Below are 14,134 nucleotides of genomic sequence, written 5' to 3'. Positions count from 1 at the left end.
TTCACATTGAGTAGTGCTATGAGGATTTAACAATGAAGAAAAAATCGTAAGAGTAATAATAATACTAATAGTGTGTAATAAGCACTTGAACACTAAGTGTTTTATGAGCATAATCACATTTAATTTTTTTAGTAACTCATGAAGAAATTAACTCTTACAATTCTGATTTTACGTATAAAAAAGCTGAGGCTTAAAGGCGGTTAAGTAATTTGCCCAAGACTACACAGCTACCAAAAGGTTCTCTGAACTCAAAAATCTTAGCACCAAATAAGAGAAACAGACACACAACCAAATACATGGCAGCATGTGGCTACCAAAATACGACCTCAAACATTATAAAGGAAAGATCATGAATAATCAGGCCATCTACACCTTTAGAAACTAAGTCATCTTGAGAGAGGGAAAAGACAATTGTCTTTCACTGACTCTTAATCTGTAATGTAATTATATGGTCTCTAGATTTAGTGTCTGTCCCTCAATAGTAAAAATAAAGTTGTATTAATATATGCTAAATCAGTGGGAGGAGTAGGCTATAGTTCAGAATCCACCTCAACTACACTCAAATTGGACTCTCTTTGCCTGCCCAGACAAAATACGATATACTCTAGGGGTCAGCAAACTATGGCCCTCAAGCTAAATCCAACTTGCAGCCTGGTTTCGTAAATAAAGTTTTATTGGAACACAGCCATGCCCTTTTGTTAACAAGGTACTTATGGCTGCTTTCACACTGTTGGCAGAGATGACTAGTTAAAAACAGAAACAGTTTTGGTCCCTGAAACCAGAACTATTTACTATTAGCCCTTTAAGAAAAAGTTGCTGACCTCTAATCTAGTCTAAATAAGCTCTGTTCAATAGCCACATACTGTAAAATAGACCATATTCCAATAAGCAAAGTAAGATAGGAAATTACCTTGGTATCTTTTATGTCTAACTCATGTTCCAATTCATATAACAATATACATTTACAAGTTGATGGTTCCTTTATGCCTCTTTATTTACTTAACATGATATGTCTTAGAGAAAATTCTTTCTATAAAGGACAAATGTCATTCTTTTATCAATGAACTGCAAATGATTTTTTTAAATGACTTCCCAACTTTAAGAATTGTTTGGGTGGTAGGCAGTAAGAAGAGAGGGAATGCATGATGGAGGAAGAAGGAGGAAGAACTTTTTTATCATATGAAGACCTTTCTTTAGGCTACTGAGATCTGGGAAATTGTTTGGGGATTATGTTTTGTCTCATGGGGAATCCCTATTAATTTTTAAGGAAATTCTAAGCATGGAGCACAAATCTCATACTGGTAAGAGATCATTCCTGTATTTCAAGGAATTCTCTCTCCCATGGCCAGAGAACCTTGAGCAAGTGCTTGAACGGCAGATTTCTGACACAGGAGTTGTTGATTTGGGTCCCATCATTGGTTGTCTCTATGGTGGGACAATGCAATTTATCATATTTTAAAGTTGATTAGGAAAAAAAGGGGAGAAATAGAGCATTCCATAAACCTTACCCTTGCTTAGTTCTGTTTCTTTCAGGAGGCACTTTGATGAGGCTGTCAAGACTCTGGTCCCTTAAAAACATAAAAAACCAGATTAGTGGTAGATTTACATCAAATGGTTTCAAGTATTTGTTAAAACTGAGAAATACTTTTATTAAAAATATTTATTAAAATAATAAAATTAGAGATCATCTCATAGGGCTGGGGGTTTTCAGTGTTGACTATGAATATACATATAGGGCCCTAACTAAAACTAGAGAGAAATAATGAATAAGAACTTTTAGAAAATATTTGATGTGCCAGACCAGGCACACTTCTTAGTGATTTACATGATTGGTCTCATTTAATCCTCACACCAGTCCTATGACATAGGAAGTATTATTATTCCAGTTTCATAGCAGGAATGACTGAGACGCAGAAAGCTTAAGTAATTTTCCCACATGGCTAGTGGTAGCAGAGCTGCGGTTTAAAGCTAGGTAATCTCGCTGCAGAATGCCTGTGCCTTACCATGACACCAAACATCTTATTGGAACTTAGTAACTGAATTAGCCTTAGGAGAGTTGAGAGAGCTCCTGGTGCATTTCCTCACTTTGAGGATGAGAAACTGAAGCCTAAACAGAAGTGACTAGTTCAAACACACACAGGTAAGAGAAACAGACACATGCCTAGACCCACAACTATGGGGTCCAGTCTAGTTCTCGTTCCCCTCTACTGTGTCATCTCCTCTGCTTAAGAAAAATCATAAATCAATAAACAAAAATGCCCTGTCCATTCTGGGAAAACAACTATATTCCTGATTAGTCAAAGAGTACCTTCATTGTATCAGAAATTGGTTGACTAAAATTTTTAACATTTCAGATGTGAGGTAGGCAGGGTTACATGGCTTTTCTTGAAGGATCGTTGGGCTCACCATCAGTCATTTAATCATTTCAATTAAAGCTGAAATGATGCTTTATTTATACTTCTAGTCATTGGTTACTATGAAAAAAAAGGAAGATTACTAAATCTTACCCTTGGAAACTTTTTTCTGTTCCTGGATTCACTTTGATGAAGTTATTAAGGTCTTTGGAACTTCAAACAAAAAAACAAAAAACATGATAAATAAAAATGGAATTAAATCAATTGGCTGTTTTGATTTCAAGGATATTTGTACTTAAGATAAATTTTACTATTAAGTTTTGAGAGAAATTGATACCAGTCTATGCTCTTAATTTAAAATACTAAAATTTGTGACCTGCTTACCAATCGTTGGTACACTGATGTAGTTTCTCATTTATCCCCAAATAAAACCATATAATTAGGGCAAGACTCCATTTTTTTTTAAAAAAAAACAATCAATTAAAAAATGACATAATAATTTGCTAAAACCTCTCACCTGGTTCCCCTAAGCATTCCATCTAATGCTACAGCTATAACTAAACTGTTTTGTTAATAATTTCCATTTGTAATATCCTTTTATTTTAAATGATTTGATACCCATTATTTCATTAGTTCCTAACACCTATCAAGTGACAAAGAACAAACATTATTATTATTATTTGACACAGTGTCTGGCTCCATCACCCAGGCTGGAGTGCAGTGGCTGGATCTCGGCTCACTGTAACTTCCACCTCCCGGGTTCAAGCAATTCTCCTGTCTCAGCCTCCCAAGTAGCAGGGACTACAGGTGCACTCCACTACGCCCGGCTAATTTTTGTATTTTTTGTAGAGATGGGGTTTCACTATGTTGGCCAGGTTGGATCTGAACTCCCGACCTCAAGTAATCTGCCCACCATGGCCTTCCAGAGTGCTGGGATTACTGGGATTGCAGGCATAAACCTCCGTACCCAGCCAAACAAACATTATGATCCTCATTTTATAACTAAGGAGGCTGCAGCTCAGCATTCAAGGGATGTGTTCAAAGACACTAAGCTGCTAAGTAATGGAGTTCAGACTTTCTGATCCCAATCCAAAGGCTTTCCAATACATCTTCTTTCCTGAGTGCCACAAATGGATGGGGAACAGGAAGGAAGAAAGGTAAGACATAATCCTCACCCTTGGTTACTTCTGTTTACTTCAGGAGTCAGTTTGATGAGATTGTCGAGGCTCTGGCCCCTTTAAAACATTGAAGAAATAGGTGAGATTGACAACATGCAGCAATGGTAGACTGACAACAAGAAGATAAAACTATTCATTAAAACTCAGAAGCAGTGTAAACACTCATTGAGATCGTGTCAAGGAGTTGAAGATTGTGAAAGGAGGCTATGCAGAAGTATGTAGGGATTTATACACCTCTGAAATTCATTGAGACTCAGGGAGACAGTATTTTAGTCTCAGAGCCATTTGGCCACTAGCAAGTATTGCACTAGGATTCTCTCTACTTATCTGCACTAAATGCTATAATTTTAACTTTTGCCAGGTGCACGAAACATTTTTGTAACTTAGTCTATATACTTGTTTCGTGAAATGTTCCAGAAGGGATACTCTTTATCATCCTCCAACACGTGGAACTTTAAAACCAACTTTGGAGAATCCATATTTTGTAAAATTGGCATTCATTAGCCAATTTTCTATCAGAAAACTGTATTAAGATTAATATACAAATTTGTTAAAAATCTATGATATGCAACCCAGGGATTGCTTCTGGTACTTAAAACTGTGTGTTAGAATTATGAATTTTGACTAGTTGTTTTTGGCAACAAACAATAGGAACGTTAAAATCGACAGAGTTCTGAAACATTCTGAAATGTAAGATATGTCAAGTGTAATATAAAGCGCAACACTCTGGCTGGGCATGGTGGTTCATTCCTGTAATCCCAGCATTTTGGGAGACCAAGGCAGGAGGGCTGCTTGAGCCCAGGAGGTCCAGGCCAGACTGGGCAACATAGCAAAATCCTGCCTCCATAAAAAATTTTTTTAAAAATTAGCCTGGCATGGTAATGCACACCTGTGGCTCCAGCTACTCAAGTGGCTGAGGTGAGAAGATCCCCTTGAGCCCAGGCATTTGAGGCTGCAGTGAATCGTGATTGCAGTACTGTACTCCAGCCTGGGACAGAGCAAGGCCCTGTCTCAGAAATAAAATAAAACAAAATAAAATAAAATAAAAATTTCCACCCAGTTATCGAAAACATTTTAGTAGTTTCTTGTTACTCTTTAGTAGACCTTGGTTTCTGATCTTAATGGAATTTTGCATTTCTCCCTGCATTTACATGTGTTTTCTGCATACCAGTAGCAGGAATAAATGCTGCTCTGATCTACAGAGGATGCCATGTAGGGAAAAGAACATCCACAGGAAGGCCCTTTTGCAGTGCTTCTCCGCACTCTGTGATTCTACTAAAGCTATATTATGCAGCCATCAAAAACAATGAGTTCGCGTCCTTTGTAGGGACATGGATGAACCTGGAAACCATCATTCTCAGCAAACTGACACAAGAACACAAAATCAAACACTGCTGTTCTCACTCATAGGCAGGTGTTGAACAATCAGAACACATGGACACAGGGAGGGAGCACTACACACTGGGGTCTGTTGGGGGGAAATAGGGGAGGGACAGAGGGGGGTGGGGAGTTGGGGAGAAATGCCACATAAAGCTGAAGGGGAGGAAGGCAGCAAATCACACTGCCACATATGCACCTATGCAACAATCTTGCATGTTCTTCACATGTACCCCAAAACCTAAAATGCAATTAAAAAAAAAGCTATATCCAGAGGCCCAAAGGTTTTGTCTATACAATATCAAGGATACAGATATTTGGAAGCAACTAGATGTCAATTCAAGTCCTTTATTTGTATCCAGATGTCTGAGAATGTGATATGCAGACTCAAAGAAGCAATAATTAATTTGAACCTTTGTTATGCAAATAATGAAACAATTAGCCCCACAGAAGCAATCACTCTACTTCAGATTACCCCTTGTTGATTTCTGCCTAAATGAAGTATGTAGGATTTGAAGACCAGTGACTGAGAAAAAAAAATTCCCGGAATGCTATTTCCAGACTTGTGTATTCAAAAAAATAACAGAACAGTAAGCATTATAACTCCTCCCTTTGTGTTCATTGTGGAGTTTGCTTTGACTATATTGTTAGGACTTGATCTCTTTAAACATTAAATAAAGTACATAATAAAATAAGGATATTTAAATTTCATAGTTCATTAAGTCCATAAAGAAGAGTGGGATGATTAATGTACTAATTAACATAATAATGTAAAGTAATACGTGAGTTTAACTATGTAAAGCAATACCTCATACTGTATATATCTTCAGTGTTATGGGTTACTTCAATCCACAAACAGTTTTGGAAAGCCTACCATGGGCCAGACCCTGCCCCAAGCTCGGGATAAATGTGAACAACACAGACACAGGATTAGACCTCATGAGACTTCTATTCCAACTTAGGAAGAGGCAGGCAAAATACAATTAAACAAATAAATGACTATCACAATTCCAAATAACAATATATGTTATGAGGAAATTTAAAAAGAGTGGTTGGTGCCTGCAGTGCTGGGGTTGAGGAAGGGGACAGTGACTTAATTATATTCTGTGGTCAGAAATGACCTGTTTGAGAAGGTAATGATATGGGGATAGAGCATTCCGGGAAGTGGGAACAGCATATGCTGAAGACTTAAGGCAAGAATGAGCCTGGAGGCCGGGCGCGGTGGCTCAAGCCTGTAATCCCAGCACTTTGGGAGGCCGAGGCGGGTGGATCACGAGGTCAAGAGATCGAGACCATCCTGGTCAACATTGTGAAACCCCGTCTCTACTAATACAAAAAAAAAAGCTGGGCACGGTGGCGCGTGCCTGTAATCCCAGCTACTCAGGAGGCTGAGGCAGGAGAATTGCCTGAACCCAGGAGGCGGAGGTTGCGGTGAGCCGAGATCGCGCCATTGCACTCCAGCCTGGGTAACAAGAGCGAGACTCCGTCTCAAAAAAAAAAAAAAAAAAAAAAAAAAAAAGAATGAGCCTGGAATAGAAAAATATCAGCTTGGCTAGGCTTTACTGAGAAATTAAATGGCCTTTGCTTTATTTTTAAAAGACCCACAGACTTCACCATGTTCAGAAAAAGAAAATGACAACTACTATCCTCAAAAGCCCACAGGAAGTACACACATACAAATGTAGACATATGTGCTGCACATATGCTCACACACAGGTACATACACACCCATGTACATATGCACTCATATACATACAAAAGCATATGTGTATATTTATACATATACTCATGAAAACACAAGCATCATGCATATGTATGCAATCGCACACATACAATGTACACACAAGCAATGCACACACTCATATACATGTGCAATCACCTGCATATAGACACGTGCATGTATACATGCACTCATGAACACATAAGCATACATGCACATGAGAGCACAAAAACATCTGTATGCATGCATATACACATGAGCACAGGGATGCCCACATATACACACACGAACATATGAAGAAAAGTAAGTCCTGATAGGAAATATTATTTTTAATAAAAATTAGAAAAGAAAACATGATTTTTCTTGGAAAGTCAAAATTTAATATTTGAACACTAAATTATGAAGAAAATATAACTCACCTGAATCTTCATTATTGCAATAATTACTTGTATCTACTATGTGCCAGGCATGAAAATCCTATGATTCCTCTTTTGTAAATGAGTACTTTGAGGCACAGAGACACAGTTAGCAAGTGACAGAGCCAGAATATGAACTTAGGTTTTTTTGGATTCCCTGCTCACATTCACTACCTCAGGTTACCTCCCTGAACCACCCAGGAACTGAAGGACATCAATGCTTTCTTCTCCGTCTACTGGTTGCAAGCTTGTGCAAGCCTCCAGTTCACTGGGTTGCTGTGCCTCTGACCATGCCACACCTACACAAACAGGGCAGGTGTGACAGTAGGTACAACACCTTTTCAACTAGCTGAGTCCTTCCCCTGCCAACTGGGCCTGCAGGCATCCATGACACATTTTAGAATCGACAAATAATATCATGTACTGAGCTAACGAAATGGAAAAGAATTCAAGGGAAACCACGTGGAATTATATGGTACACTGTTTCCAGCAACATGCCAACAAACTCAGTTTCAAAAATATTCCATCTGCCTTATAAAACATAAAAAAGAAGAAGACATAAGTTCTCCAGACTTGACAACTCATGGGTAAGAACAAAGCACACTTTGTTAAGCTCTTCATCTTTAAATACACACACACTACATGTACATACACACACTACACACAAATATACCACATATGCACGTGTAGTTCATACATATACACACCTGCACACACACTTATACATACACACATGTACTTAAACCCACATACCAGATACATACACACATACACTCAAACACAAACACTACTTATATCTACATACATGTATTTATTATACACTTACACATACACACATGCATTTATATATAAACACACTACTTATATATTTACACACATACATTTATACACACATGTACTCACACTAGCATACAAAGAAACAAATACATTTAATTCAGTAGAGAAGGCCAGCCAAAATTCCCATTTAGTTTCTTAAAATTATTGATAACAAACTTCACCCAAGAATAAAATGAAGGAGATTTAGGTGTATCACTTGTGCAGAATTACTTAATATAAAGTGCTTAGAGAAAAGAGTTCAGTTTGTTTTGGCTTGAATTCCAATTTACTGCCCTGAATATCAACACTCAGAATTCTAATGAGCTTGTAAATGCCAAACAAAGGGAAGGGGGAACTTTAAATGCCTTACCTCCTAATATTTTTATTTGTTTCAGGATCCACTTTAATAAGCCCATCCAGGTCTTGTTTTCTTTGAATAAGGAAATGAATTTTAATGAATGATGTTAAAAATAAAGCAATAATCAGATGAATAATGGCTAAAAAAATTAAGAAGCAGTAAATATACAAGTTTTATATATCAATGTAAAGTTTTAAGGCTCTAAATGCACATGAAAATTATTCTCTTATATCTTGAGCTGAAGACCATTTAAGGTTGCTTATCTGTTAGTAATAAATGTGATTTTTTGTTTTGTTCTCAGAATGCATAAGTATATATGAAACTTGTTATTTAACAAAATCGACTTTGCCTTCAGATACATCTTGTTAGAACACTCCAAGCAGGCAGCATTGAAATAACATTAAGTTAGATTAAGTTCTACACTGGACCCAGACAGTGTAAATGTCTACTCAACAAATTGAATACAATTGCCTATTCTGTTTTTAAGTATTAGGAATAATGTTGAGAATCATAATTTAATAGTAAAAATCATTTAACAATATTAATAAAGAGAATAAGAATGTATGTTTTCATATAAACTCAGCTATCTACCTAACCCAACCTGTTTTAAATATCATTTTCTTTAAAATAGATTATGGTGAGCAAAAAAGGGCAAGAAAAAAACAGCTCACATTACCATGTGTCAGGTGTTTTCAGGACCAAATGATCAGAAAGATCTTTGATGTGATTATCCTTAACTTACCTTTATTAATTTCCACAACAGCATTTCATTTAATACCACATACCAAAAATTACTGATTCACCCCCCAGTGGGACACAGGCCACCCCATTAAAATACTCTGATATCAAAAAAGGCAGAAGCAGAATGTAAAAGGGACAGGAGAGGACAACAGAAGCACTGTGATTGGGTGCCAGCGCCACGTCCACACAGCTCTGAACAGGGGACAAAGTGGTGGGAGGTCCTCACTCCACCTGTGTGTGCTGCCTCAGCCCTGCCTGGACTACCTCCTGAGACCACCACCCTTAGAGAATTTGAATTACCAGAGCTTCAATGATGGCTCACTCTTGGCCATCTTTGTCATTTTGGAAATACACTTTGAAAATTTTGTCAAAACTGTGCATTCTTATAGGCACAAAGAAATTCAATTCGGTCACTTACACCTGAAGAGAAATCAAAGCCCAAAATCTGGGAGAAAAGTTTGTTTACTATCAAACATTAAGACAACGCTTCAAAAGTTCACGGTTTTATTGAGGGCAAGGAGGGATGTTATATTTATTGTCTAATTCCATGCTAATAAAATATGGTTATGAAGCTAAAAAGCCAAATTATTTTATCTTCTGATGGATCGACACTTAAAGAAATCATAATCAAAGACATTAATTATTCTTACCCAGTGGTATTTTCATTTCCTTTGGGATTCACTTTGATAGCATTATCAAGGTTTTCACTTCTTTAAAAACAAAAAAGTTTATCAGTTTCAAAACATTCCTATAATATTAGACACATACTTCTTCCATATTCCCACTGATTAATTCAAGCTTCTGGAGACAATTATTATACTGACATTAAATTCGCTTTTAGTATAAAAATTGCCTATCAATAATATAGTTTAATTAATCCTTAGGATTTTATTGTGCTATATGTAAATGTATATTTAGATGGAATACACTGTAGACTCTTTGAAGTGAAAATCAGGGCACCAGGGGTTAGACACAGAAGAGAGAAGCCAAACACAAAGACTCAATGCCCTCAATATCGCATAATTAATATGAGAGAAAATAACCAACAGTTAGAGACATCTGATCAGTTCTCACCTTCTGCTTGTTTTATCCATCCTGGCATTCACTTTAACAACAGATTCGAGATCTTGTCTTCTTTGGAAAAAAATACCAAAACTCGTCAGTTAGGTTAGAGTACAATTTTTTTCCGAAATCTGTATAATCAAGAATGTCCCCGAATATGGTGTCAAGTGTTTTAAGGACCAAATGACCAGAAAGCCCTTTGATGTAATTATCCTTAACTTACTTTTATTAATTTCCAAAATAGCATTTCATTTAAACTAGTCTAAATCAGTTTAGAAAAGCTTCTCAATGTGGATCTCATTGTGCAATTTTATCCTTTATATTTCTTAATTTAAAATAAAATTTGACACATCTCTTAATTATTTAAGAAAATATGGAATAAGAGATTATGTAGCAGGTTTTCCTGCACCTACTTCAATACAATTCAATTTTTATACTACACTCCCACTCTTAATGAGGTATAAAAAGCTAATCTGAAAAAAAACCCCATCAAGGTATAAGATTTACTTACCCTTTCTCATTTTTGTCAGTCTTTTGATTAACTTTAATTGGATTTCCAAGGCCTTGGGTTCTTTAGAACATTGGGGGATAAAAAGAGAAAGAGAGACTGAGACAAGAGCAACTCAATGATATATTCAGAAACTCATAATGACAACAGCAGATTTTCCACAAGAGAAGTAAGATGCAATCAGTGCCTAAAGGATCAGAATTCAAATGGCTCTATCCATCATGCAAATACATGTGGCAGCCTGAGACTAAGATACCAACGATTACTCAGTTATGATAGAGTCAACTTAAAAGTTTTAACCAAGGTCTTGGCTTTTGCTTCTTGAAGGTGGGTTGGTGGGAGGCTGATTTCAATACATATATTGAGATATTGTCTTATTTTAGCATGAAATCATTACATCAGGGGTGGAAATCAATTGATCAATATTTTAAGTCTAAATACTTTGAGAATTCAGACAAGTCATTGCTCCTAAAAAGTTAGCGGATGTGTTTAAAGGGTCTGAAGTCACCTTGGTAAAGTCAACATAACTGTTATGGTCCCAGCGCTTTATATAAATGAAATAAAACTTTCACATGCCAGTGACTAAAAAGTATTATAGAATATGAAAGCTAATCTCTTTAAATTCCCCCAAGTTTCCAAGTGTTATGCTTTGCCATTTTCATCTGTCTCTGATTTCACTGTGATAAGACTGTCGACATTTTATGTTATTTCAGCGTGAGAAAGAAGGAAGGGAGGAAGGGAAGAAGGAAAAAGAACTAGGACTTTTTCCCTACTGTGCAGACAAGATCAGTTATTCCTGCACCAAAACTCAGTTGTTATCAAATTATCCTAGGTTACACATCTTTTTCCTAACCCACAAAATTATCTACTTGTGATGCGTATCCTACTTTTCCTATTGTCTTCCACTACTGCACAACTCTACAAACTGTTTTTAAAAAATATCTGGAATCTCATCTATTCCTAGAAAGCTCATATACCCATGTGCAAAAAAAAAAAAAAAAAAAAAAAAAGACTGTTTTTCAACTTCATCTATTCCACATTTGAAAAAAAAATTGCCTATAATATGTGGGCATGTTTACATTATAATAATATGCTGCTAATAAGCATTCAATGGCTCTGTGACGGTTACTGCCAACACCCTTCATCATAGAGACTTTGTTAAGTGTTCTGCATCAGAAAGAGTTGAGAACGCATCTGCCAAGATTGACTTGGAAAGCTAGAATGCCATTCTGGGCATGGATTGGCACAGATAAATGGTCTAACTGTGACAATAGAAATAATTCTCACGTTAGAAAGGCAAATTTCATGACTAACTAAATACAAAGTAAACAGCCAAAATGGAAGGCAAAAATTGTAGAGATCTCATAAATCCTTGCCCTTTGTCATTCTTGGCTATTCTGGGATTTTCTCTAATGAAACTGTCACAGCTTTGGTTTCTTTCAACAAGAAAAATAGTATCAGTCATGTAAGTCAATTATGAAATATATCAGTCAGGCTACAACTATAAGGTAACCTTTTAAATGTTATCAGTTCAGTTATTAATCATTAATTAACCTATTGTATGATTTAAAATAAATAAAAGCATAGCTTTTCATTTTAAGATATTTATAAATATGTATGAAGAAATACACATATGAAATGACTCAACCAAGATTTCAACTGAGAAGTGCCTTGATACACTCTAAAGACTTCAGTGGTGGCTGGACATGGTGGCTCACACTGTAATCCTAGCACTTTGGGAGGCCAAGGTGGGCAAATCATTTGAGGTCAGGAGTTCAAGACCAGCCTGGCCAACATGGTAAAACTCCATCTCTACTAAAAATACAAAAATTAGCTGTGCATCTTGGCAGGCACCTGTAATCCCAGCTACTAGGAAGTCTCGGGCAAGAGAATTGTTTGAACCTGGGCGACAGAGGCTGCAGTGAGCTGAAGTAGGGCCTCAGAGCAAGACTCTGTCTTTAAAGAAAGACTTCAGTGGTGAGGGGCTATGCTCCCAGAACCTAAATGCCATATTATAAATGTATTTAGTTAATAAACCAACCTATTTTCCACTACCTGTAATAGCTAGTTGTGTTTCTTTCCATGTTAGATATAAAGGAGAACTGGGAGATCATCTAGGTCATAGCCTTCATTTTATAGAATGAGGAAACAGCGATCTCCAGAAATTATACAACTGGCCCAGGGTCACCCAGATTGATGTTGGGGACAGAGCCAGCACCAAGACATACACTATCTCTGGATGCCAGTCTGAGGCCTATTCCACCAGCCTGCCTGACCCTTGTCTTAAGCAGGAAGTCTCCTCCAGAAAATAGTATATTGTCTGGCATTCAATCAAAATGGTCTGTCTTCATAAAATCTTACCCTTTGCCATCTTTATCTGTCCGGGTGCTCACATAGATGAGACTTTCAAGGCTTTTGGCTCTGAAAACACAAATAAATTCACATAAAAGACTGCATATTGAAATGAAATTGTGTGGTATCTTGAAAGGTCAGATGCAATAAACATTCTCCATGAATTGCTCATTTACTCTTGTGAATGGAAGAGCAGAAATCCTTCTGGGTAATTATGTCTGAACTAAATGTACAATGCTGAGAGCACTACTCCATCTGCTAGTACATTTCCATGCCAGAGGATACAACCCCCTTGCAGTTAATGTCTGAAGGAATAAGAGGAGCAATCTGCAAGATAAGATTTTCAGATTTGAGACAGATGCACTTACCTTTTCTCTCTTTCATCTACCTTTGGATTTGTTCTGAAGAGACCATCGAGACCTTGATTCCTTTAAATGTATTGATTTAAAAAAACCTCATCAGTGGTAATGACCAATGCGTAACTCTATAAGAACATAGATCAGTTTACATCTAAGATAGGAAATAAAAGCTTGTTGAGGAAGATGAGCTATAATTGTTGAAATAGGTATTTTCATAGACTCAAATTTTAAATTGTAGTGGGACTTAGAGAAAATAAAATAAAAGATATAAACTGGGGATCTGCCAGCCACAATAGGTCCATAGAGGTGTTGCTTGGGTTCATGGAGTATTTCTATCCTTTTAGCTTTAAAGCATGGGCTTTAAAGTAAGCCCATGTTTACAATGAAGGCGACGATACACAGAAACCTGGATTTTCAGACTGGGTGTGGTGGCTCATGCCTGTAATCCCAGCACTTTGGGAGGCCAAGGTGGAAGGATCACCTGATGCCAGGAGTTCAAGACCAGCCTAGGCAACATGGTCCGACCCCATCTCAAAAAAGTTAAAACTTAGCCAAGCATGGTGGTGGTGCCTGTAGTCCCAGCTACTCAGGAGACTGAGATGGGAGGATTGCTTGAGCCCAGGAGATGGAGGCTGCAGTGAGTTAGGATTGTACCACTGCACTCCAGCCTGAGTGACAGAGCAAGACCCTATCTCTAATACAAACCACAAAAGTAGATTTTCAGGATCTCCTGAAAATGTCCTGCTGTCCTATAACACTAGACTCAGTGGAGACCCCCAGCTGGAGCTGAGCTGAGAAGCAGCTGTGTGCTTAGACAGGGCACTTGCTCTCCTTTTGGCCCCAGTTCTCTCACTGCCTGTGATTCATACAGTCTCCTCACTCACACCTATCTG

At 37.3% G+C, this 14,134-nt stretch overlaps 1 protein-coding gene across 1 annotated transcript in view; it reads right to left on the bottom strand.

Moving 5' to 3' along the window:
• SCEL (sciellin) overlaps positions 1-14,134 on the bottom strand; it is a 204,534-nt gene that overhangs the window by 30,224 nt on the left and 160,176 nt on the right. Inside the window, exons 15-23 of the mRNA XM_064369135.1 lie at positions 13,251-13,310; positions 12,892-12,951; positions 10,534-10,593; positions 10,035-10,094; positions 9,611-9,670; positions 8,232-8,291; positions 3,530-3,589; positions 2,508-2,567; positions 1,509-1,568 (exon numbers count right to left, since the gene is read on the bottom strand). Coding sequence (XP_064225205.1) covers positions 1,509-1,568; positions 2,508-2,567; positions 3,530-3,589; positions 8,232-8,291; positions 9,611-9,670; positions 10,035-10,094; positions 10,534-10,593; positions 12,892-12,951; positions 13,251-13,310 — 540 coding nt within the window. The remainder of the gene's footprint in view (positions 1-1,508; positions 1,569-2,507; positions 2,568-3,529; positions 3,590-8,231; positions 8,292-9,610; positions 9,671-10,034; positions 10,095-10,533; positions 10,594-12,891; positions 12,952-13,250; positions 13,311-14,134) is intronic.

This window comes from Aotus nancymaae, unplaced genomic scaffold (assembly GCF_030222135.1).
Source record: "Aotus nancymaae isolate 86718 unplaced genomic scaffold, 86718_ANA_hifiasm-v0.15.2.pri h1tg000088l, whole genome shotgun sequence".
Lineage (NCBI taxonomy): Eukaryota > Metazoa > Chordata > Mammalia > Primates > Aotidae > Aotus > Aotus nancymaae.
This window is presented reverse-complemented; position numbering and strand designations above follow the sequence as displayed.